This window comes from Bombyx mandarina, chromosome 07, assembly GCF_030267445.1.
Source record: "Bombyx mandarina strain Sakado chromosome 07, ASM3026744v2".
Taxonomy (NCBI): Eukaryota; Metazoa; Arthropoda; class Insecta; order Lepidoptera; family Bombycidae; genus Bombyx; species Bombyx mandarina.
In genome coordinates, this window is record NC_143214.1 from 403979 (window position 1) to 431507 (window position 27529).

Sequence of the window (27529 nt, forward strand, 5' to 3'; positions counted from 1 at the left end):
GTCCGTTGTCTGTATTTAGATTAGAGCGTTTCGGTCGTCCTCCGCGCAGCACGCGGCCGCACACAGCCGCACACGACCGCACGCGGCCGCACACGACCGCACGCAGCCGCACGCAGCGCCCCGCTCTGATAACGCGTCGCGTGCACCACTGCAGTCGGCACGCGAGCGCCGCCCCTGCTGCGTACGCGCGTTTGTCAATGAACCATTCGTGTTTACAGTGATCTATCAAACGGACTTGGATGTCACACATGTTGCCCGAAGGAGGTGATTATTTGCATGTTCCGATAATTTACTTGCCTTCGATTCGGTTTCTCGCTCTATCGATGAGAGTTCAATCGGGAACAGTTGATTAAACGGTTCCTTTTGTGTTAATTATTGGTCGTTAGCGTGCTGTTACCAAATATTTCACGTTAATTAACTCGTTTGTGTTGTATAAGTGTATGTTTATGTTTCTACAATGTTTTCCTAATTGATAAGATTGTTTACGAAACAATTTGTGGCGCCTGGGCATTGATCATGGGACCTACCACCATAGTGTCCCACTTGTTGGATGGACAGCAACGTTACAGAGTGGCACCGATTTTAGGATAGTGCAGTGTGTAACGCGGGCGTACTATTTATAAGTGAGTGTCAGTAATAAGATCCTAGTTATCAATGTAGGGCAAAGCGCGTACGTTACCTTATCGTAATATTATATCAAGACGCTCTTTATATCAAATCGTGCTCCTAAGAAATAATATACTAATAATTTTTGTATTTTATTAATTCGTGTTTGTACTTTGGATATGTTTACTGTATGAGATTACAAATTACTCATGAATCTGAAAATGTTTTCGTCTCCAAAACAAACAATACGCGTTAATCTCATTAATTTTTTGTAGTGAACACGCAGTGTACCAATTTTACTTAGCAGGCGCGATAAAGTCAGAGATAAAAAACAATATTAAATAACCAAACAAATTCCATAAATACCTACGTTTATTCTTCTTTATTTACGTAAAAGCAAACGCCAGTAACAACACATGACGTCATATGTGGCTAATAACATTGTTCGTGTATAATCTGCGGTTAGGTCGTTGTTTGTTACGACCCCAAAAGATGACTTACGTAATGAAGTCATATTCAGCAGAGGTCTGTAAATCGGACGAAACAATTCTAAAAAAAGCCGCCAATTTCACTGTTACAATCGTCTCAAATCTTCCCTGGTCACTGAGATGTTTTAACGATGCAATCATCTTTTTGCGAGCAAACTGACTGGTGGTGGGACCTCTTGTGGGTCCACTCGGGTAAATACCGCCACCCTGCCTATTTCTGCCGTGAAGCAGTATTACGTTTCGCTTTGAAGGGCGGGCAACCGTTGCACTGTTAAAAGTAAGACCTTAGAACTCATGTCTCAAGGTGGATGACGGCATTTACGTTGTAGATGTCTATGGGCTCCGGTAACCACTCAACACCAGATAGGCCGTGAGCTCGTCTGCCAATCTAAGCTATAAAAAATAAAATCAGTTGAGACTTCATGAATACTTTTTAAAAGAAAACCAAAAACCGTTTAGACAACGCTAATGAAATTTAGCTACGTTTTTCAGCCTACATATCATATTTACTACAAAACGCGTGTCCCTGTCTCCCCTGTATCGGCGAGCATCAATGAATCATCACTCACTAATAAATAGCCGGACGTATGCACAACTGAGGTCATATACTATGTCATATTTACCAGTGAAACGAACAAAGTACTTACTTCAAATAAACTCACACTTCTATACTCAATTAAATTTTAAATAATTTGTATTTTTTCTGAACAATAATATAATCAGCTGATTGATAATCTGATATGCGACCTAGACCACCTCAAGCTCATAATTCTAGATAATCTGTCCAATGAAGGAGCTTCATAACCTTATTCGCTAACTTCTACTAATTTTATTCGCTAATTTCTATGCTCCTTCGGGTTGAAGGCAAGAGGTTTTTAAGGAAGATATGCCAGAAAGGTTAGATCCAATAGCATATTGAGGGTAACATCAATCTTAAAAAACATCGTTCTTAACGATTAATAGGTAAAAATAAGAAGGAGTAGATGCTAGATAAGATAGATAACATTATCGTTCTCGCGTGGTCTATTGTAACCGACTCTAAGCTCTGTCTATCAAATCCAAATTATTTTGACTGTATATCGGATTGAATTAATTAATGGATTCTATAGAGAGGTTTTTTTCCATTTCTCTACACTATAAGATACATTATATCCTAAGATTATAAGAAACTGCAATAATAGATCGACTCTACATTTATTTCACTGACAAAAAATTACAATTCATAAAAAGCTATATTAATTTGCTAAAATAACTGTGCTTAGCATAAAAATGTGAATTAAAATTGAACGTTCTCTAGGTAATTTGATTCATCAAATTCATTGAACAATAAACAATGGATTAGCTACGTTAAGTAACAACCTTTAAAAAAAATCTGATTGCTTGAGGGAACATGGTCGCAGGCAAACATAAATATACCATCAAATGTTTTCGTTGAAATCATCATATCAAAAGACATTCGTGTATCATTCCACAGACACAGCCCACTGAGTTTCTCGCCGGATCTTCTCAGTGGGTCGCGTTTCCGATTCGGTGGTAGATTCTGCGAAGCGCTAGGTCAGTGTTAGCAACTCTCCGGTTTGAGCCCCCTGAGCTCAACTACACACGCTAGGGTAAGCTGATATAGCCTCTCAAGGCTATCAGCATAGGTAGGGAAAAAAAACGAAAGTTTAGAAAAATTCTTGTCATGCGCTAGGCTTTTACCGCGACTTTACTTCCAACAGCGCTTTGACATTTTTTTATTCGTAATTGATTTAAAAAGATATCATAACATTAAGGATATCAATTGCGCAACCTGGAGACTGGGCAAAGGCACTGTACACATATATACACTATGAAACATATCTAGACTATGAAAACTTGTACATTTGCAGTGTTGATGAGTAAATTCTGTTAGCTATTTAGACCGCCAGCTATTATCGCGGTGTGCTGTACTTACTGATAAGAGAACCGCTCAGCAAAACGAATATAGGATAGTACTGCTGGTACATTTCTCCCACTGCAATAATATTCCTTAGAAATTACCATCTATTTTAATACGCTTTTATTAGCTTCAGACATATGTATGTTTGAACATGATTTTGACCCCCTTCAAAACCTCGGATTAACTCGAATTTTGGTATACTTGTTATGGACCGGTGACAATTTAATATTTAAAAAAATATAGAAAAATTTGAAATTCAACTAAAAAATGAAAAATAAATATGTAATAGTTAAAAAAAACTTACAAAATACGCTTTTAAAGAAAATCTAACTAAAAAATATAAAATAAATTTTAATAAATTTGAAATGCATGATATCAGTAGCTAAAAATATTTTATGAACAGATATGAGTAGAAGGGTTATTTTGATAATATCCTGAAAAGCATCCCACGCTTTTTTTGCAATAAAATCATTTTTTCTTACAGTATTTTTAATTCAAATTTATTAAAATTTATTTTATATTTTTTAGTTAAATAATAAAAGCGTATTTTGTTAGTTTTTTTAATCTATTATTTATTAAATAATTTAATTCAAATCATTAATAACATCTTATATGTTATTAAAAGACACTATGTACTTAGTTGAATATTAAAACATGTCACGTCATGAATTTGCTAAACTATTGGCTCAATTTAATCCAAACGCAATGAATCCTTTTCTCTATTTTCAAAATTCATATAGATATAGCACATTCAGTGGATTTAGAAATATATATATATTTTACCAATCTAATAAAAAGTTAAGCAACGCAGAAAAAAAAATTATCGGTGTCATGTGTGTTCGACTCATCAAACTGTTTACTTAGTTCATTACCCGGTGGTGACAGCCTCCTGAATAACAAATACGGAGTGTCAACTGGCTCTCTGATTCATCGTTTTAGGGTTGTCAGAAAAGTGTGTTATTTCACTCGGTGCAAATTGTATTCCCATTTTCTCTTAAAACTAAAAACTAATTCAAAAGCATATCTGGTATAAACGTGACAGTGCTTATTGAAAGTAGTCATTTGAAATCATAAGTATACTTTCGCTAATTTAACCCTTATCCAAGTGAATTAAAGTTGACTTTTGACAGAAACGACCAGAAAGCTTCCATCTGCCCGTGTGGGTCTAAAATTATGTGAAATAGAGAATCGAACAGATTATAAAGTGGGGTTACTTTACATGCGACAAATACTTTAGATACCCACTGTCGCCTATCGAAATCGCCTATGCACGTGTTTTTCAAAGAATAAATACTGATTTATCCACGGTCAGCCCTATTCGCACCGTTGTTCAAACAAAACGCATCCAGCCGATGTCAGTTATCACATTTTGTTTTCGAAATTTGCTCTTACCAAATTATTTAGTGTTTGTCGCAGCTTAAAAACTTTTGGAAATGTTTGTTCGACATAATTTTTCATATTTCGTTTACTTTTCCAATTTTATACCATCGATTTGGGAGCCGACATCTTGGTATGACTAAATATAAAATTATTTGCGGTCGAGAATTGCATTTAAGAAGGTTATTACTCTGTTGAAGATATAATAGACGGAAATAAAATATACGGCAAAAAAATTGAGAATCATTGGTAGATACGTAATCGCATTACATTTTGTAGAGGATAGGTATAAGCAGGGACGTCTTAAACTAGGATGGGGCCCTTGGGCGCACAAGAATTTGAGGCCCTTTTGGAAAGTAAAAAAAGCGAATTATAATAACATTTTTTTACTGAGTATGACCATTTATCTTCAAATACAGTATGATATAATATGTTGTGGCGGGTAGTCATCATACAACGCAAGATAATTGATAGATGCCGGAATCTCGCTTACGACATTTTCAAGATAAAGCGCATATATACAAGTTCCGAACAACAACATTAGGACCGTCGGTCTACCGAGCAATATCATCCGCTCGGTGGAAGATCTTCCCTTTGTCGTATATATATCTCCTCAAACTGGTGACCTGCGACGAGATGTGAACACGCAACCTTCTGATTCATCATCAGCGCATCAAGAACTTCGGCTACCACAATCCCCGCATTCACGCAGATAAAAGCACGTCATTGACAGTCGTCCCACAGCAAGCCAGCATCGCAGCCTCAACAGGACCATCGCAGCCGACTCACCGCGCTTCCTGGTCCTACGGCACGCAACTTCACTGCCTCATCACGCCGCTACAGTTCATCGCAGCCCACGACCGGATCATCAACGCTTGGGGTCACACATCTCCGGCGTGGCAGCTCTGCATCACATGGACTACGCACGACACGCACGCAACATTCAAGCTCAGTCTCGACTCACCGCAGACTTCGAGCAGCACTGGCGACAATCACGCAGCATTCAGCTCAGTTTCGACTCACTGCAAACTTCGAGCAGCACTGGCGACACGCACGCAGCATTCAAGCTCAGCCTCGACTCACCGCAGGCTTCGAGCAGCACTGGCCCTTGCAAGCTAATCTCAGCACGGACAACGCTAACTAAAAATGACACGACCTCCAGTCTCGGAGGGGAGTGGTGTGGCGGGTAGCCATCATACAACGCAAGATAATTGATAGATGCCTGAATCTCGCTTACGACATTTTCAAGATAAAGCGCATATATACAAGTTCCGAACAACAACATTCGGACCGTCGGTCTACCGAGCAAATATCATCCGCTCGGTGGAAGATCTTCCTTTCGTCGTAAACTCCCCAAAATGTCATTAATGATATTAGAATGCTGCTGGTTTTTTGGTTACGATTTCGATAACGGTTTCTTTCGGGATTTCTGTTGAGTAAAATCTTCTATTATAGTCATAGTATATGCCTTGTAAATACCTTCTGATTACTGATTTGTGAAAAAAGTGTAATGTGCCCGACAAAATTGTCGGTCTTTCGGGGCCCCCTGAGAATGGGGGCCCTGGGCACGGGCCCCGTGTGCCCTTATGGTAAAGACGGTATTGGGTATAAGGGATCAATTCTTGAAGCCTACTATAAAACAATAAACTACTAACTTTGTGAGCACATTTACCTCTATGATACAATTAAAAAAAATTTTCAGAACACGGAAAAAAGTGTAATGTCGCCAGTGGACATGGCCTCAGTGATGGTAACTAGCAAATTGAGGTGGGACGTTCTGGAAGTAAATCACACTGATAATGCAACTAGATGATAAGATTTAATCAGATTTTTTAGTTGCGTGCTTAATTAAATTTGGCGGTTCGCTGTGGAACCGGACAATACAAAAGGATGAAAGGAAAACTTAGGAATTCTCTGTGTATTGAGTACCTATTCTGGTAAATTTTCGGCAGCCGCGTTTTTATTCTTAATGTCGCTGTCAACAAACAACACAGTCAGAGTTATAGTTAAATTTATTCGATAAAAGCTTATAAAAAATTATACGTGTTAAATTCCTAAAACATAAAAGAAGAGGTTGCATGCATTTAAACAACAGTTTGTTAAGAAGATAATTGGATTCAGTATTTTGTTATTAATTATTTCAATCTAGCCTACGTTCGCGGAAACATATAAAAATTTTGACGATAATGGAAAGAATAAAACACAAGTATTTTTTAATAACCTTTCAGACGCGCCATATACATAGTGTTATTTACTAGTGATCCTACATGCGTATAATAATTAGTTTAGGGACGTCTGATACCATCTGTCATTGTTAACTATCTACTTAATACGTACTGACAATTATTAATAAAAATTATCAAATAACAAAAGCGATACGAATCCTACACACGATGATTCATAGGCAAGAATTCATCTCAACATTATACCTTATAAGTATAACCATTATGATTCCCTTATAATGTTCGCTCATTACATATTAATCACTAGTTTTTAGGCCGTGGGTTCTCGTCGTAAAGTTAGAACTACATTAGGGGAACGCATCCGTATTACACACGACTTAAAAACCAGCTAATCTTCTTCTGTATCTTGAGGAATCAGAGAGTTGACGTTTGACGTTCAGGAGAAAAGATATTATTCAGGCATACGCATAAATATGACTTATCTAAAACCACATCTCTGAAATTCCTTGATATTTAAAAGAGCACATTGAAGGTGAATGCTTTGTAATGACTACAAAATCAGTTATTAGTAAAAATGAATTAAAAAAATAATTGATTATTATATAGGTTATTAAAATGTTTTAATAACTCCAAGATTCATGATAACCCCAGAATATTAATGCTATTTCGTATTTTTGTCGAGTAATGATAAAATTTATCCGCTGGTTGATCCAAGATAGTTCTAGCTTTTGTGTATTTTCAATCTGCGTCCCATTATTGCCAAATAAAAGTGTGTGAGGACTTTTTGATGTTTTATTGTTCGGTAAACAAATTAGTTTTGTCTCGTTACTTATTTCTTTTGGTGGGCAGAGAGGTATACAGAAATAATACAGAGTATTGGAGAACAGTTCTCTAAAACAGTACCTGAACTGTGAGTGCAGTAGGTACTATTGCTGAATGGTTAATATAAGTATGTCGAGTAGAAACAGGGAATTTGACGTATCTTCAATTAAAATGCGAGAACCTTTAATTATATAGACTTAGGTACTGGCTCTTTCGATCATTGATATTCCTAGAGATTTTAAAAACCTGCATTACATGTAAACGGTTTGTAAATTATTACTCAAGTTTCGCTGTTCACATGTAGCGTGCTTCTTTTTTGTTTTAATCAATCGAACAACAAAACACGAGCTGTAGGTATTTGCGTGTTCTATAACACGCATTTGACATTCACTAATGTTTACGTCTTATTATTCAATTGTATATCTTACTACAAGAGCAGAAGGTTAGATTTACAGTTGAAAACTATTTTCACTTTCACTTAACTTACTGGATGTTTTGGATTGTATTTGGTTTGATTTGCTTTAAACGTTGCATTATTGCCGTGAAGTAAGGCAGCCACAACAAATACTAAGTCCGAGAATCTTAAATACTGAAACTTTCGTTAGTATTATGAAGTCCAATGACCTTTATTAACGTCATATCCGGTCAGCGTCCTCGTAGAACCCGTCGCTTGCGACGAAGGGCTCGACGAGCGAATTAACCCATAGACACAGCACACTGAGTTTTTCCCCGGATCTTCTCAGTGAGTCGCGTTTCCGATCCGGTGGTAGATTTTGCGAAGCACTGGTCTTCCTAAGGTCAGTGTTAGCATCACTCCGGTTTGAGCCCCGTGAGCTCACCTACTAGTTAAGGTTACGCTGAAATAGCCTCTCAAGGCTATCAGCTTAGGTAGAAAAAAGAAAGAGAAAGAAAAAAAAACATATTTTAAGGTTTGAATTTTAAAATATTTCTAATGACGTGTCACAGAACATCTCTGAGGCTCTGCAAGTGAATGATTACAGTAGCTTAGTAGAACAGTGTTACATGAAGTCTTCTTACGCTCTTGTTAGAGTTCGGTAGCATTATTAAGTAGCTGTCATTACTAACTTTGAGAAAGCGCTTGCATACCTTTGATTGAACGCGCACGTAATGCTGCCTGCCGTGAGACGAGATCAGTCTGCTGTGGCGTATTTCGATAACAAATGCACGTCATGATTGAAATTGAAATGTATAATACATAGTACAATTGAAAGGCAGCTCATTTGTGCACTATTTTGCTAGTTTTTTTTACTACGTTTCCTTAAAGCGTCCAAACATTTTTGTTTATAATCAGACATTAACCCAATTCCTCTGAATGGTGACCCGGCATCTGGCACGACGCCAGCCGCATAACACACGCAATTCTTTTGGTTACGTGTGAAATGTTTCTATTATTATGGACATCAGATGATTTGTCATGATAAAAGTCTATACGGCATGATTCAAAGATGTCGCACGAAGTTCTATTTCTTGTCCAACTCTCCTGCCTACCTGACTTCGTCTCTTTCTAGACCACAGACTGTGGTATCTATTGACTCCAGTGACCATTTTATGTCAGCCGTGACTACCCTGACATCGCCTGTATTACTACTACCCAAGAAATACAGTGTCCGATTTCGTAATTAAATCCAAATATAAATACTAAACATGGTAAGACAATGTACAGAAATGAGAGCATACGAATACAACGCCCGAAATATCTCAAGAGGGACTAGAGGGAACGCTCGGCGCCCATTTCGCAACTCAATGCTCTCAGAGAATTCACAAATGCCGCCACAGATGGCCAATATATGGATATGTTTGTGACTTGAGTTAACTGCAATAATAAAAAATAAATATACTTAATAATAAAAAAAATTTTTTTTCAAAGGCTTATCAAATAATTTAAATATTAGTATTATTGTAATGTTTGATTTTTTTTAATGCTCTAACAAATAAAATACACTAAAAATAATATAATAAAATTGGTAAGTTCCACTTAGAGATTTGTTGTAAACAAGTAAGATAAGCTTTAGCCTTAGTTGATTAGTGGGGTACGGGAAGGGCAGGCTATCGCTATTTATTAAAATATAAAGTACCTATCTAAGTATATGGTACATAACTGGAATGGACAAGTTTCAGAAATATTTTCCACTTAATCAGTATTCCACAATAACATTATGTCAATAAAACTATATCACAAATCTATACTAATATTATAAAGAGGAAAGATTTGTTTGTTTGTTTGTTTCGAATAGGCTCCGAAACTACTGGACCGATTTGAAAAATTCTTTTTCCATTAGATGCCGACATTGTCCCTAATGAACATAGGCTACTTTTTTTTAATTTTTTTTTTTGGTTTCATGTGTGTTTTAATGTTTCCGAAGCGAAGCGAGGGCGGGTCGCTAGTGAAATAATAAATACATTATATAGTGGCTTTCACGTTTTGCTCTGAAATGTCGATCATTCTTTATTAGAAGGTACTCATTTCGAAGTGTAAGATATTTAATTCAGAATAGATTATACACCTTTCTCCCTCCCTCGGGAGCTTATCTAGATTTTGAAACCCTCCTTCTCTCTCTCAGGGCCCTTAAGTGAATAACGAATGCCCCTGGACGATATTATCGTGTAATGGTAGTATTAAGATGAAAGCCGATTTAGCGATGGTGAAAGAATACTCACATTACCACTATCCTATCTATTTATTGTCTACCTGTCTATTATCATTTAAATACGCGGTAAATGTGATCCTCTCTACCAATTTAAAACAATTAATTTAAATAAATCTTAAGCTGCTTTTTATGGCGGATGCCATGAGCATCATCTCAGGCCAGGACGCTATTTTAGCACAAGTTCAGTTTTGTGTTACATTACGCGGTTATATATTACTGGTGGTAGGACCTCTTGTGAGTCCGAACGGGTAGGTACCACCATCCCCTCTATTTCTGCCGTGAAGCAGTAATGCCTTTCGGTTTGAAGGGTGGGGTAGCCGTTGTAGATAGATACTGAGAGTGAGTGGCGGCATTTACGTTGTAGATGTCTATGGGATCCGGTAACCACCTAGAACTAGGTGGGCCGTGAGCTCGTCCACCCACCTAAGATATATAAAAAAATCACATAAACGTAGATATGATATTACCTTGTCTGTGAACCACTGCATCTTTATTTTCGGGAAAAATTCCCTCCCCTTTGATGTAAAGATATAAATACTTTATAATAATAAAGGTATTATTATTGATATGTTCGTGTTTTGTTACAGAAGTGATGCGGCGCGTGGCGTGCGCGGATGTGTGTCCCGCACCGACGGTCTGCGCGTGAGTCACTTTTATTTATTTTTATTATATTGTTCAAATTCTTCACAAACGGGACATAAAAGTTTCAAAACTTTCTTAGAATAAATACCACTGCATTTGTTTTTAGCTTTTCTGAAAGTCATAGTTTATTCAGCGTTAAGTTACTTCATGAATATGAAAGGGTTTTCTCTTTGCTTCCAGAAGCTCCGAAAACAAGGAGTTACTCCGCCAACAGCTGCTGTCAGCCAGCAAGGAGCGATCCGCCGAAAAGTCTGAACAACCTAAACCAAAACACAGGAATAGACAGAAGAACCGATGGAAGCTCAAGTTCCACCATCAGGCGTTGCCCCAAGAATACCTTGACCACTACGAGCAGAGCTTGCAGAAAGCCAACGCGAAACAGAAACAGAAGGAGAAACCGAAGCCCGAACCGGCTCTCGACGTCAATAATATCACCAACGAAGCCTTTAAGGTTTGGGCGCAGCGCCTTGCCTCAATACAGAACAACACCGTCCTCGCACTCTCCGAAGCGCTGCCGACCAGCATGATGCCACTCAGGCAAGATCGGACGGAAGATAAGAGGAAAAAGAATCCCGCCATCGCGCCCAGCAAGATCGTCACATACGACGACCTGCCATACATGGGGGAGATGACACTCAACAACTCCAAGCCGCGCCGGGGAAGAAAGCCGAAGAAGGCTGATATCTGTCATCTTATTTACGAAAATTACGGAACTGTAGTCCCCGGACAGCCCTCGCCACGTGAAGGGCTCAACTTAGTACCGTCGCCCTTCAGAGAACCGATCAACCCCAAGACTGACTTACAGAACAAGATTATATCTAATTTAATGGAACGAAAGCTCTCGCAAGAAAACAAGAGAAGAATGGAGAATGCCTCTCCCTCGCAGTACTCCACTCCGGCACTCATCGGACACGACGAGCCACTTAACCTCTGCATCAGAGATCTACGCGACCTTAAAATTCAGATTCAGAAGAAATTTGGCAATATTTACACATCGCTGCTTGACGTGAAGTCCGACGACGCCGATAACTCAGATCCGGAGTCTTGCAAAAGCGAACAGCCTAACGCCATCTCTGTCATACAAAGGAACACCAGCATCTGTCCTCCCGCTCCCTCCCCTCTACAGGATGCGGATACAAAACTCGTCCTCAAGCAGATAACTGATTTATTAGATCCGAAACTTATCGACAGACTCGAAGATGCTAAAAAGAGTCCAGACGCAAAGATGAAAAGGGCTTCTCCGAACCCAATCCAAGGTCCAGTGAAGAGGAAGAGATCCGCAATCTTTATTCCTCCCGTTCCAACCAAAAGCAATTCCACCACCCCCACTACTGAAGTGAGTATATGCAAGTTCAAGTTCACAGGCGGATCTAAGCCTTCGCTACAAGAGAAAAAGATGCTCTCAGTGGATTCGGGGGGAAATTTTCGGTACTACAGTGGCGGGAACAAGGGGAACAAAGGATATGAGTATTTACAAAACAATCAAGCCAGGAGCCAACAGACCGGAGAACTTTCCGTAGATACAAAACCGAAAGAAGGCTTCAAAGAAGAAGAGAGTAAAAAAAAGAGAAAGAGCAGAAAGAGTCTACAGAGAGAGAAATTGGAGCAGACATTCAAGGAGAAAGGGTTCCTCATACAAACGCAGCAGCTGCAGTCGGCTGAAGGAGCGACCTACTGTAAATTTCGACAATTACGGAAATTTACAAGGTACTTATTCCGGAGTTGGAAGGATTATTTGCCCGGGGAATTGGAAGAAAAGCCAAACGAGAATAACGAGGTCAGGGACACCGCCGGGGACTGGAGGTAAGTTTCGCAGAGAATAATAATGGACTTGACGCCAAAGACGCTTGTGTTCAGTGCCGAGAGAACCAAAGCTGTGGTTTAGTTTGTAAAGTACTTCGGCCAAAATTTTATATTAAATTTTCGTACAGTAATACTCTTCTTGGTCGACTAATGCATTTATAACTTACACTTGTGTCGCTTGCAGGAAGTGTGTGTCCGTTGTTCCGTCCTTTACATTACAAGGTATTTGTGTGAACGTTTTAACTTGTAAATAGTCTCTGATATGTGAATATTTAAGTTACTTTAAGATTATTAACATAGACAATTTTGGCTTTTTCAATCACATGATTTTATCAAAAACTGCTCAATTAAAAAATAGTTTAAGGTTATTATCAAAATCATTCATTTATCAAAATTAGGTTATTTGTAATTGGGGTTATTAACATCAAGATTATATACTTTATCAACCTGCGATGAGATCCATAATTAATTTCTCAGAAGCACTGTATTTTATCTAAACAGCCAAATTTAGGTTATAACGTTCTTTGAGTATAATCTGTGCTGACTCATAATAATTTTAGAATAAAGTTACGGTTAAAATTATATTTATTTTCTATTAATACGAAATTTATGAACATATAAATAAATGATCGTAAAACGTAACAAACTAACAGACTAGTCACCTGTAATAATATTTAAGGTTGTGTTTTTAATCATAAATGTATTTCTTGCGTTTACACATCGAACTGTTATTGCACAACGGAATTGTTCATTTATTTGCTGTGCATTAGATAACAGACAGATGTATGAAACATTAAAACAGCGAACTATGTTGTTGTAAGTAAAGCAGAACGATTTATATAAAAAGTGACGTTTGCGTAAAGTTCATTTTAACAACTTCTGCTGCAGATGTGAAGGCAGGTGTCAAACTGTTTCTTGTAATGTTTTAAACAATAGTTTGGGTTGAAAGTACTCTTAATTATATCCTATTGTCATTATTATCAGCTAGTAGATATTGTGTTGTATAATGTCAGACCTATAATTCAATTCATTGTCCAACCGTTACCAATTACTGAATTACATGAAAGACATTTGACATCATTAGGATTAGAAGTCACCCTCTTTTTCAAACCACGACTTTCACCAAATTCCTATCTATAAATTAAATAGTTTTCAATGTTCTTGTTAAAAGCGTTTTACCAAAGTTTAGATAAATTTTGAGAAAATAACGACTGTGTTTGTGTACTAAAAATTCTTATTTCAACGAAAAATGTGCAATTTCAGTTCGATGATATTGTTTCGCAAAGTAACAGGAGGCATTCTAGTCATTACAATTAAGTGATAAATTTAGCAGATAAATGTTTATGTATAATTAATATAATGTTATTTATATATTTTATTAAGAAATGAAACAATCTTTAGTATTAAAAGTTTATTACAGAAAACCAAATCGCTCCAAGTAAAATGAAAAAAATAAAAAAAACAGGAATGTAATATTTCCGAATAAATGATTTAACGAAAAATCTATGTATTTTCATATAAAATGGAAGCCCTAATTCTTAACAATGTGTACAAAAAATAATGAAAATAGCCCTCAATCTCAATTCCTGTGAATAGATACTGCACTACACCTACTTACAATATATATAATCCTTACACGCTAACCATCAAAATCCAATCTAAAAACCCATCAGCCTTTACCTTGTCAGTTCCACATGAAGGCACTAGTCTATGAAAGTATGTAGCACGTTTTACTCTTGATTTGCACTTATGTTACTAGAAATACATCCAAAACCCTTATTACATATAGTTTATCAAAATTTATGTCATAATAAAAATACATTTCATTGACGTGGTTGAGTGGGCGAGTTCCCAGCCTGTCTAATGTTAAGTGGTATCCAAATTTTCAGACATTACACACAGTGTTGCGTGGTGAGAGATCACAAAAATTACCAGCGAACCTTTTTTGTACAAAACAACAATAAAACGCATGAGAATTACCCTCACATTAAAGATTATAACAACAATGAAGTAATAGAACTATAATTTATATAATGTATAACAATCATATTTTACTCAGTATATTTTGTTAGCATAGGAACTAGTGTGCCTTTAAATTTGTGCACGATTTTATTTTAATTTTGGAATGTCTACAACAATCTAATTATAGTTTCATGGAATAAAATTTTTCAATTTTATGTTTTCATTTAGTGATGACACATTCCACACATTTAGTATAGAAATATAAAACACCAACTGAATCAGATTATAAATTATGTTTCTAGAGATTTTCATTGACTATTAATGCAGCTAGTTCAAGCGCGAATCGGCTTCAAGTGAGATTTTATAAAAACCTTAAGTGCTTAGAGTTAAATAAAGACGTTCTATGTCTTTTCTAATCAGCTTTTCGTAATCCAGTTAACTGTAAGTGAAATCCTACGTTTGTAAACATTAGTCTCATTCCCAAAGCGGCATCTCAACATAAGTTGGGCTGGGTATATGAAATTATTACATTTACACATTACAAATTGAATTGTCCATTTGATATGCTAATTTTTTGCATTTTTTGTCTGATATTTATAAAGCTCTAACTTCGCGCTCGCAGTCACATACGAAAAGATTGAATTTTATGAAGTGTAACTTTTGTTACATCGTCTCAAACTTTTTCGTCTGTGTGTTGCATGTCGCGTGACGGTCGGCCGCGGAGTAGGGATGAAGTGGAAGACGCTCGTCAGAGCAGCCAAGGCCAATATGGCGGCACCTATAGTTCGCAGCAGCTGACCGTGTAGTGTATAGACTATTACTCATTTGTGCCAGTGCTGTACGCTATTTTGTTTGTTTTTGTCAGTGTTTAACGTAAATGTTGTTTGTCAGAGTTAAATGTCTATAATGTGAAAAAAAGTTTCACTTTTACCGTGGTTTCATAAAATCACACAATCCTTTTTGTCTTAAGTCATGAAAATCTCGGAAAGTAGTAAGACAGCGGTTAGGCTTTAATGAGTTGCTTGGCGGCGGCGACGATGTGTTGTTGCGAGATGCCGTAGTGGTCGAGCAGCGCGGCGGGCGGGCCGCTGCGGGGCACCTCGCGCACGCACAGGTGCCGCACGATGACGTCACGCTGCAGCGACACCGCCGACAGCACCGCCTCGCCGATACCTCCTGCAAACACAATCACGTCTTTCAGTGGCGACTCAAACTGCAAGAATTTAGTATGTCAGAGGACGCGTGTAATAACAAAGCCGGTTGATTACGCACTACTTTATTATATTGACGGCGGACGCAGCCGCCGATGCTTACATACCTAACAGAATTCAAAATTACCACGGGCCACAGTTTCATTTATATATTTTTTTATTTTATTGTTTAGATGGGTAAACCAGCTCACAGCCCACCTGGTGTTAAGTGGTTACTGGCTCTTGCTAGGGTTCGTGTTAGCGACGTCGTAAGGTTTGAGCCCCGTGAGCTCACCTAATAGTTAAGGTTACGCTGATATAGCCTCTCAAGGCTATCAGCTTAGGTAGGGAAAAAAATAGCCCATAGACATCTACAACGTAAATGCGCCACCCACCTTGAGATATAAGTTCTAACGTCTCAGTTTAATTACAACGTCTTCCGCCCCACCCTTCAAACTGAAACGCATTACTGCTTCACGGCAGAAATAGGCAGGGTGGTAGTACCTACCCGTAGGGACTCACTAGAGATCCTACCACAATGTCAAATTTAATCCAACCACGATCCTACCACAACCTTATGTCAAATTTAATCCAATAGTCTATGAACATCTAAACTTCCATATCAATTATAGACCATTCCAAATAAATAAAAAATGTTTCTTGGACACATTTCTAATTATACACTAATTAATGTAGTTTTCATAATATTTCGAGTCAAAGTTTCTATAATATTTAAAAATTTCGAACTCAACTAAAAAACAAAAAGTATTTTTTAGGTATGTACTATGATTTATATTTGTTATGTCAATATTAGATGATAAAGATTGAATTTTATTATTAAGATCCCTAATAAATATTTTCTTATTAAATACTGACCCGCTTGATAATGATCTTCAACAACGAGTATTCTTCCCTCAGCAGCCCGAGCATTCTCCAGAACTGCAGCCTCGTCCAATGGCTTGATGGTGAACGGGTCCAACACACGAGCCTCCACACCTATTCATTTACGTAATTGTTAATTATTATAAAATAGTATCTGAAACCAGTTTCTCACTATTTTATTCCAAGGTTATTTGTATTTTGTCTTAAATTAGGACTTCACTCGAAATAAAGATCAAAACAAGTTTCTCATCTATCAGTGATGTACAATAAATTTAGAGCAAATAATATTGTTACGCTGGTAAGTGTAACGCCATCTATCGCCAACTAGTCGAACGAACATCGAAGGATCTAGTAGCACCTAGAACGCTCCAGAAGTACAACGCCATCTATTGTCAGATTGCGGAAACATAATACTCGAAATGTGTGGAATATTCCCGATAATTCTAGGGATGTGGTATCGGGTATAAAAGCGTTGTAAAGATGGCACGCAGTCAGTCAGTAATCGGAACTACTCGAAGCGAAACAACGAACGGATCACCTGAAGCGAAGCGGAAGGAGCGAATTGAGTTTTAAAGTGTTTGTTGAGTGTTTTAAGTGTTCTAAATGTTGAATACAGTTTTTAGTTGTACTTTGGTGAAATTTTATTTATCCCGAACCCCAGCGCATAACCATATATGTACAAACCTTCTTTTTTCAATTCTTCAGCAGCAGCAAGTGCTTCGTGCAGCGTGATTCCGGCTCCGATCAACAGCACTCGGTCCTTTGCGGACTGACGGAGTACTTTGGCCTGTCCGACCTGCATAACAAATTATGAAATTTAGTAGAATGTGTCGTGCAGGATATACTCTTATTACAAAAGCTATTATCAACAACCGTTCGTGAGGTCAACACATGGACATCTTTGCTATTAAATAAAAATGTAAATTCGAAATATACCTTAAATACTTCATCATTGGGGTACAAGATAGCCGTGTTGGGTCTAGAAGTTCTGATGTAACAGATGCCTCGAGTGTTGGCTGCCAATTCTACTGCACGCTCTGTAGAGACTGCATCACTGAAAGCAAAATGGAATTTCGTGATAATTAAATTGATTTCTTTCGATTTATGTGAAATAAACTAAATGATGTAATTATGTATTCCACCTCGAGTATCGATGTAGGTGGTGTACACCCCATTGTGTAACCCAGTAGAGTTTGTAAGCTCTGTTGTAAGGTAATCACAGCTTGAATACATATCAAATCCATTAAAAAAGGTAGTATGTTGCAAGGTACTAACGACGGGTAGAAGACAGTAGCAGTAGGCACTGTACGGAACATGGCAAGGTCCTCCAGTCCCATCTGACTCGGACCGTCCTCTCCGATGCTGACTCCGCAGTGTGAACCGGCAAGGTTAATGTTGGACTGACTAATAGCACCCATACGAATCTGATAAAACATAATTTAACTTTATAAAAAACTGAAACAAATGAAGAAGAATAGAATTTTTGTAATGAAATATGTACTCAGCAAATGTTCATGATTGACTTCCACAGTGAAGGAATAACTTCGTGTAATAAAAATCAAACCCGCAAAATTATAATTTAATTTGGTGGTAGGACCGCTTGTGACCAATTATATCTCAAGGTGGGTGGCGCGTTATAGATGTCTATAAGCTTCAGTAACCACTTAACATCAGGTGGGCTGTGAGCTCGTCCAACCATCTAAGCAATAAAAAAAAACTTTGGATTTGAAACAAGAGCTAATAAATTTGTAACCATTGAACTAAGTAGATCAATTTGAAATCAAACAATCACAAGTATTCTACTAAAATATAAAAATTCAAAAACAGATACCTCAAAGCTTACACTTAGTTTGCATATTATAATACATATCCTCTTTAGTTTTGTTATTAAAATTAAAAATATTGAAACAGGTATTCGAAATGATAATTTATCATCCTGTGTTATTTAATTTCCTCTCACTACTTACTATTAATTTAACATTTTTGTTAGGTATGTTAATTTGACAATGGAAATAATTATTAAGTTGTGTGAATGCTACTGCCCACAGTCGACAACATACATCGATGTGAGTACGACAAACACATATTACTGTATGCACTCCGAATTAACTCAGATATTAATTTGTAATATGAGTCCAAAACTTCCCGTGCAATGTTATAATATTATTAAGCCAAATGTGGCTTGGAGAATGGAAGGGCTACAATACAATACATTTGAGAGCTTCAATTTACATTTTGATGTCTAACAGATTCTATGACTTAATGCCAGATGAGTCACAAACTCATAAATGAAAACGTAGTTGTAAATTGACAAGGTTAAGCAATATGATGATGAGGTCTCTACAAACTTGGTCAAAAGTTCTTGTGAAGAAAGCAGCAAATGTGGAGACAAACACCACGGCACGGTCCCTGCAGGCTGCTCCCGTAGCCACTCCAACTAGATTCTGTTCAGCGATGAAACACTCCACATATCTAAAATGAAAATGGAACATTTACTACGAACATTCAAAGCATGATTTGACAAGATAATAATTTAGCACTTTATATCAGATAGGCTCGATACTTTTTATGGCAATACATATTTGTAAAATTTAGAATATCAGGGTATTACTCAAACATGATTTAGTATCCTAAAAGAGCACCTAAAAATTGACTGATTATCAGGAAAAACGAAGATAATTTATTGAGGAGGCTGTGATAAATTTTAAAGCACACACTATACTGAATCATGAATTGAAGAAAATCAGATTAAATACTAACCTTTCAGGGTAAGCATTCCGAAGCTTGTCACTGAATGTAGAGTTCTTGGTATCACCATCCAAAGCGATAACACTATAATAAAACATAACATCCATAGTTTAAAAATCAGTAATTTAAATTCCAGAATAACTAGTATTATGCATCTTGTTAAAACAGGTACCTTTCATCTGTAGATAATGTGTTATTTGGTGTATAGATTAGTTAGATGCGCTTGTATGAATGCTACTGCCCACATTGTCCGACAGCGGTCATGTGAGTACGACAAACACTATTTGCTCTTGCACCTTGTAGATTGTAATATACTAATGTAGTTTATTACAATGTTAATACGCCCAGTGCAATTTTTTTTACGACTTTATTGATAAATAAAAGTTTTACTTATCAGTTAATTCAAGTATCACTTTTTAATCTAATTTTTTTTATGTCAAATGCATCTTTACAATTGTGCCCTTATCTTTAGTTGTATTCCTGCGGTTTTGGGTATACTTCACTTATATTGTTGTCTACATCTATGTATACAATAATTGTTATTTCTTATTTAAATGGCTGGTAGGCATAAAGTCACAATCAAATGAGTTGAATTGTTCTTATATTATGTTCAAACAAAGTTAACAATAAATACTTCAGTTTAAATATGAACAATGCAAAAACTAACCGCAGATTAGTATCAGCAATCTTCTTAAGTGCAGTTCCATATGCCAGTCTTGTGGCTACCAACTCTCCTTGCTTGTAAGCTGGCGGTGACGAGAGTGTGATGTCATCGATGTGAACTTTGGGAGCTTCTGCTAGTGGAGCTTTCGGTTTTAGTGTAATCTTTGTTGTTTTGATCTGAGACTGAAGATGCTGAGAAATGAAATGATTTGAGTTATTAAAAAATATTAAAAAAAATAGCACACCATTTTTCTTTTAAATCTCTTTGTATACAACTTTTTTATCTTTCATAGCCGCTCAAACACAAACAAGTTTTTACAAGCACAGCAGTGGTGAGTTTCATAATTCCATCACTTGATATGAATACACCAGGCTTTTTAGACTTCAGGCCATGATGAATTAAATTTGATTACTTTTTTTTTTTTATTGCTTATATGTGTGGACGAGCTCACAGCCCACCTGGTGTTAAGTGGTAACTGGAGCCCATAGACATCTAGAACGTAAATGCGCCACACACCATGAGATATAGTTCTAAGGTCTCAGTGTAGTCACAACGGCTGCCCCACCCTTCAAACCGAAACGCATTACTGCTTCACGGCAGAAATAGGCGAGGCGGTGGTACCTACCCGTGCGGACTCACAAGAGGTCCTACCACCAGTAATTACGCAAATTATAATTTTGCGGGTTTGATTTTTATTGCACGATGTTATTCCTTCACAGTGGAAGTCAATCGTGAACATTTGTTGAGTACGTATTTCATTAGAAAAATTGGTACCCGCCTGAGATTCTATATATAGACTATTATATTTAAATTAGCAACTAATTGTAGTCATGTCCCTTTTGAGTGTGTATGTGTGAACTATTGGCTGCAGACTCGCGCGCGTCTGTTTCAATAAACGCCTGTATGGATTTTTAATTACATTACTAAAAATTCGAAGTCGTCGTGGCCTAAAGGATAAGACGTCCGGTGCATTCGTATCGAGCGATGCACCGGTGTTCGAATCTCGCTGGCGGGTACCAATTTTTCTAATGAAATACGTACTTAACAATGTTCACGATTGACTTCCACTGTGAAGGAATAACATCGTGCAATAAAAATCAAACCCGCAAAATTATAATTTGCGTAATTACTGGTGGTAGAACCTCTTGTGAGTCCGCGCGGGTAGGTACCACCACCTCGCCTATTTCTGCCGTGAAGCAGTAATGCGTTTCGGTTTGAAGGGTGGGGCAGCCGTTGTGACTATACTGAGACCTTAGAACTATATCTCAAGGTGCGTGGCGCATTTACGTTGTAGATGTCTATGGGCTCCAGTAACCACTTAACACCAGGTGGGCTGTGAGCTCGTCCACACATCTAAGCAATAAAAAAAAAAACTATAAGCATGACATTAAAACGTAGTAGTACCTTGATGATCTTCTCTCCCTCAGCTCCCAGAGCCTTTCCGTGCCAGTTGTCCAGGTCCTCGATCCCCGGGAAGCCCCTTCCCTTGTAAGTCTTAGCCACCAGCGCTGTTGGCTTCCCGGTCACTGAAGCGGCCTCGTCGAACGCCTTGACCAGCTCCGTGACGTCATGTCCGTCCACCACCAGCGAGTTGAGACCGAACGCCTTCAGGCGCGCGTCGTACACTTCCAACTGTTCCAATTGGAGCTAATTATTTTATATGTTGCGACCGCTCTGCTATTTCTGCCGAACGATCATGTGTTTGGTTTCAAGGCACTTAGTAACTCGATTACAATGCTACTTTGAATTCGAGCTCGTGTCTCGAGGAAGACGACAATGTTTTTCGCTTATAATTTAGTTTGGCTGTGGGCTCAGTCAGGGTTTTAGAAAAAATTTATAATTCTCATCAATCTAGCTCAATCTAGTTTTACTCACACCGTTAACAGTTACAGGGTAGGTTAATGTTAATATTAGAAATATACTTCAGCTCATAGTACTGACAAGCTATGCTGCTGACCGGTTGCCAACTGAGAGCGCTTCCGTATAATTATTAAACTTATAATAAACAAATGTTTTTTAATTAAAGGTTTATCATAAAATATCCGAAATACTGATTTATTATATTATATCAATACAGAATGTGACCCCCAGGACGATAATTGGATGAGGAGTATTATCAAATGTTGACAAAAAAGTTGTTCTTCATCCACAAAGATTAATGTACTTTATAACACATCCCTTCAATTTTAAATTGTATTTTATTACAAAGGGTCACACCTTTAGTCAGAATAACATATAAACATCAAACATGGAAAAAGTATTATATGCTTTCAGTGTTATACTATGTTGATTGACTCCATTTGTCTATTATATATTCAACAACAATTATAGATGCCAAATTTAGTTTAATGGTCAGATTGTTATTTGAGACAACATGCCTGATGTTGCAGAGAGGTAGGCTCGGACTGCCCCAGACGGTTAACATCGAAGATGACGACCAGGTTGTCCAGCTTGTAGTGGCTGGCGAAGTGCAGCGACTCCCAGATGCTGCCCTCGGCCGCCTCTCCGTCGCCCACCAGGCAATACACCCTGGGGAACAGGCAGCTGTTTAACTTTGTGCCGAGCAACCAAAATTTCTCAACATGGCATATAAAGATTTCATTTCCAATAAGTACATATGTACTTAACAAAAGTTCATTTTTGATTTCCACGGTGAAGGAATAAAATTGTGTAATAAAATTCAGACCTGCAAAATTTTAATTTTTATTTATTTATTGCTTAGATGCTTGGACGAGCTCACAGCCCACCTGGTGTTAAATGGTTACCGGAGCTCATAGACATCTACAACGCAAATGCGCCACCCACCTTGAGATATAAGTTCTAAAGTCTCAAGTATATTTACAATGACTGCCCCACCCTACAAACCGAAACGCATTACTGCTTCGCGGCAAAAATAGGCAGGGTGGTGGTACCTACCCGTGCGGACTCACAAGAGGTCCTACCACCAGTAATAGTTGCATATGTGCATTTATATGTGGTCGATGAGTACCTGTAGGGCGCCTGGTCGAAGTACTTCCCGACGTAAGCCATGCCGGCCGCCACGGCGAGCCCCTGGCCCAGGGAGCCGGTGCCGACGTCCACGAAGTTGAGTCGCGGGGTGGGGTGGCCCTCCAGGTCCGAGTCCAGCTTGCGCAAGTTCTTCAGCTCGTCCAGCGGGAACAGCCCGGCCTCCGCCCACGCCGCGTACAGGATCGGCGCTGCGTGACCCTGCATGAGCCATAGATATCAGATGCAGTCAAATGAGTGGTTAACAGAATCGCAGTCAAGACTTCAGCCCCTTCTTTCGGGCCAGATAGCGGTTTATTCGAATTGTTTAATTTCTGTTTTTGCTTGAGAATAGAAGTAATTTACCACCGTTTACCTTGGAAAGAATAAATCTGTCGGCGGAAGCGTCTCGTGGCGCGGAGATCTTGTACCGCATTGTGTGGAAGAAGAGAACAGACATTATCTCCGCCATTGACGCGCATGATGTCGGATGACTGTTGACAAACATTTTATTTACAATTAACGAAACCAGTCATGCCAGGGCCTTACGAATAACTGCGCATTTTTACTGTCGCTAAACATCTGAAAAACATTTTGGTATTGCTGAAGTCCATGGGCGACCGTAATCACTCACTACACACTATACGAGTGTGTACCTACTTAACGAAATGGAGTAGCAGACCATAGCTACAATGATCTCATCTCACATTTACCAAAATGATGCTACATTTGCCTTACTTGTGTGAAAATAATGGTATCCTCTTTAATTTATTTCCCACTTCCACATGTCAAACTTTTTATCTTCAAACCTAACTTATTTTCATCATATTTTTGACTACATTAATGATTTTGATATTTGACATTATTAACATTTTAAATATTATATAACCTTATTTGAGAAGACCTACTAATTTATTATGATTAGTTGTTTATTATTTTGTTTTCTAGATGTACCTATTGTAATTTAATTTTGATTTAGATGTGCGTGCGTGCGTGTGTGTGTGTGTGTGTGAGTGTGTGCGTGTGTGTGTGTGAGTGTGTGCGTGTGTGTGTGTTAGTGTGTGTGTGTGTGTGTATTGATGGATTATTGTTTTCTGATAATAAAATAATTGAATTTAGAATTGAATTATTCAATAAAATAATTTAAATGGTTATTGTTGGCTAGTGTTACCGTGTTACTAGGTAGTAAAAATACAATTTGGACGAATTATGAGAATAGATAACATCTGACCTCATTTCTGCAATTGCTGCATAGTAATTCAATAAATATCATATTTCAAGATAAAAGAAAGTTTCTTATAATGATTTTGTTTCCTGTTTTAAAACAGTAATACAGAATATAATTATACAATACCGTAATATGTAAGAGCACCAATAAATAAAAAATAAGGACACTGAATGAATTTCATGGGTGTTAAGAGGAATTGTTGACATGTATTTATCAATTCGCCACCAGACTGCTCCAGCTGGGATTCATCCAACTTATCTAGAGCCACTATGTTTATCCAAAGTGTGTTTTCAGAGAAATTTTCTGCCACATACTAGCCATTTTTGGAATCAACTTCCCTCCAAGTTGTTTCCAGAGAGCTATTACTTGTCTTTTATTTTAAACAAAGTCTGCAGATCAGTTCTCAGTGGCCGTGGCTCGTGCCCCTGGCATAGCTGACATCTATTAGCAACAGTAACCAAACCATCAGGCGGGCTGTGTGTTTGTTTGCCTACAAGGTCTTTAAAAGCATATTCTTATTGAATTTCAGTTTTACACAACTGGACTTCTGAAATCCACAAATGCTTACTTAACACTGACTAATCATTTAGAAACTATCGTTATTTAGTATTGTAAGCAGTTGCCACCCAGTACCTGGCTGTCTGATTTATGGGTCCCTATTTATAGGGATTTATAGGATATAGGGAAACCAGACAATCTTTCATTGACTTAAACAATGAAAACCAAAATATATGAGTTATGTATATTATTTATCCATATCATTAATTGATTCTTGTTCATTATTGTTGCTACCCATGAATTAGGGTAACAGAGGTGATAGACAGCCATTATACAGAACGGTTAAGAATTCGACCTTACGTTTTCACACTTGAGTGACAACAAACGCCTATGGCTCGACAGTGTGTGGCCATGAGCTCTTTCGTGAATACCTACTGTTCTAGATTAAAAAACGTACTAATGATTTTAGATAATTTAGTTTTACGTTGGATGTTTACTGTGTCAATCATTATTTTAATTTTTACTGTGTGAATGCTACTGCCCACAGTCAACAACATACATCGATGTGAGTACGACAAACACATATTACTGTATGCACTCTGAATTAACTCAGATGTTTTATGTTATACACTGAGTTTTAAAAATCTTTGTGCAATATTATACATATGATATACAAAGCACTATAAGTGGTCTTGTCGACACATGTGGACTTTACAAAGCTGTTATTTTAATACCGATCTTTGTGGCGAGGCTTGGAGGAGGCCTATGTCCAGCAGTGGATGTATGTGGACTGATAGAAGAGAAAAATCAAAGAACAATATTGTAACAATTTAACTTAATTATTATAATGTAATTGATAGACAAAAAATATACTTTTTAATTATGACTTATTAATTAATTCCCATATTTTACAGATTTGATCATCAGTGGTGCATAAAAGGGACACATGATTTGGAAACATTCTTACTGAATGAATTTTAATAAACAATATTAAAATATATATATATATATTTTTAAACATCAGCCTTTTAGTGGATTATGGACTAAATTTTACTGGCTGTAAAAACTAATTCTCATCTCTCCTTAACAAACAAAAATAGCATAGCAAATACATCTTTAATTTCACTTATTTATTTATTTTATCTTTATTATTTGTCATCAACAATATGCACATCCCAACTCCATCTTATTTTAATTAAAAACTTATGCAGAGAGTAAATGAAGAGATATTATATCACCTTATGAGTTTTAATGCAAGTGATAATTATGATATCTTAAAACAATTATCAAATGGCCTTTGTATTGAGATGATAATGATTATGTAATCAATTCTTACTACATGTCAAGGATATGTGAATGACATTTTGAGGTCATTTAGACTAAACATATTTCAACTTTTTGTGTGTTTTAAACTTAAAGATTTGTTTGAGAGTTGATAAAAACTGATTATGAAATATCTAAAAACAAATGTTATGAATAGTAAACAATATGTAGCAGGAGGACAAAGAGTCAATGGTGATACTAACACTCGATTATTGAAACACTTATTGATAAAAACTAAATATCGTTTTTTAAAAACATTTAATTATATAAACTAAATAAAATTGAGAAGTACAAAGTTTAAATAAATTCAGTTGTTTACTTAACCTTTTAAATTCAGTAGCAGGGATCATTGAATGAATAAAAATTTTCTATGGGCAGGCTGAATACAGACATGAATGTCCGTGGAGAAGTAATAGGTACACAGTATAATGGTGCAGAACAGTATATAGCGAAAGATGGCCATACCTTTTCTTTTAGACAATATATGAAATTTTATTACAAATTTTGATGCTGTTTTAAAGAACAGTTTGTTATTTTATTATGGTGTTTTACATAATGAATTAAGTAGCCAAAATAAATCAATAAACACTGTTGATTAGTTTTACTTCGTGTTATGGTATTAACAATGAAGATTGTTTGGTATTTCATGAGCTTCCTATTTAAACAAGTTTTTTGTTCATTAAGTATAATTATTGAGTACTTAGGTATAAAAAGATACCTTTGATATGAAGTTAGCTTTGACTATTGTTTCATGCAATGCATGCATGTAATTTAATATGCTGACAACTAATTTGAATGCATATTCTACTACCACGATCGGACTACAACGCCGGCCGGCATATTTTAAGATGGATTGATTTTTTATTCTACTGTCTAGTACTTATTGCCGACATATCAAAACCACATGGTGGCCGCGTCATAACCTGAGAAATCCTTTTATCCATGACCAATATCAATAAATGGTACACCATAGTATGGTAGCCAACCATATTTTAAACGATCCATCGTAGCTTGATAACTTACAGGAAAACTGATTTTTATATATCAATGCTAGAAGAGAATATGTGATTCGTATAATTTAATTTTTTTACAATAGTATGATTTATTTTAACCTTCACGAGACCTTCATGAATCAGAAAGCAGTTTTATAGGTTAGGTCACTTACCCGGACTTTGAGGCGTTTGTAGCAACAATACTGTCGATTCTCAATTTGTTGGCGATATCTTTTAGTTGTTCAAAGTCAACATTTTTGTCTCCCTTCATTTTCGGAATGTATTCAATGCCTTATTTATTTTGTCACGAAACCACGTTGAACGCAAGCGCTTGGATAAGTGCCGCCAAATTTTAATGATTGGTATTATTAAGTAAGATGACAATATCAAATCGATTTATTATGAAATCGATTTTATCGTTGATGATGATGAAGACCCAATGTATCGATCTCAGACAAAAAAAAGGAGTTTTTTTTATCTATTTAAAAATAACTCTAGCTTTATGAGTAATTTACAATTAACTTTGTATTACTTTGTAACAAACAT

At 37.0% G+C, this 27529-nt stretch overlaps 2 protein-coding genes across 3 annotated transcripts; one reads left to right on the forward strand and one right to left on the reverse strand.

Moving 5' to 3' along the window:
* The first annotated feature begins 18 nt into the window (after positions 1-18).
* Positions 19-15650, forward strand: LOC114250308 (uncharacterized). 2 transcript variants are annotated; one of them, XM_028184126.2, is made up of 3 exons: positions 19-264; positions 10654-10708; positions 10889-15650. In XM_028184126.2, exons 1-3 carry the CDS (start codon positions 240-242, stop codon positions 12513-12515), a joined length of 1707 nt encoding a protein of 568 aa, XP_028039927.2. In that variant the 5' UTR covers positions 19-239; the 3' UTR covers positions 12516-15650. The 2 variants fall into 2 exon arrangements, with proteins under 2 accessions (XP_028039927.2, XP_089584718.1); XM_089728592.1 differs by lacking the exon at positions 19-264 and adding an exon at positions 291-623.
* Positions 13908-27529, reverse strand: LOC114250278 (transketolase-like protein 2). The gene is made up of 13 exons (XM_028184088.2): positions 27157-27529; positions 23319-23436; positions 22947-23164; positions 22336-22486; positions 21362-21589; positions 19961-20148; positions 19306-19377; positions 18894-19017; positions 17821-17969; positions 17482-17599; positions 17230-17341; positions 16540-16659; positions 13908-15649 (listed from the first exon to the last, which is right to left on the reverse strand). Exons 1-13 carry the CDS (start codon positions 27252-27254, stop codon positions 15477-15479), a joined length of 1869 nt encoding a protein of 622 aa, XP_028039889.2. The 5' UTR covers positions 27255-27529; the 3' UTR covers positions 13908-15476.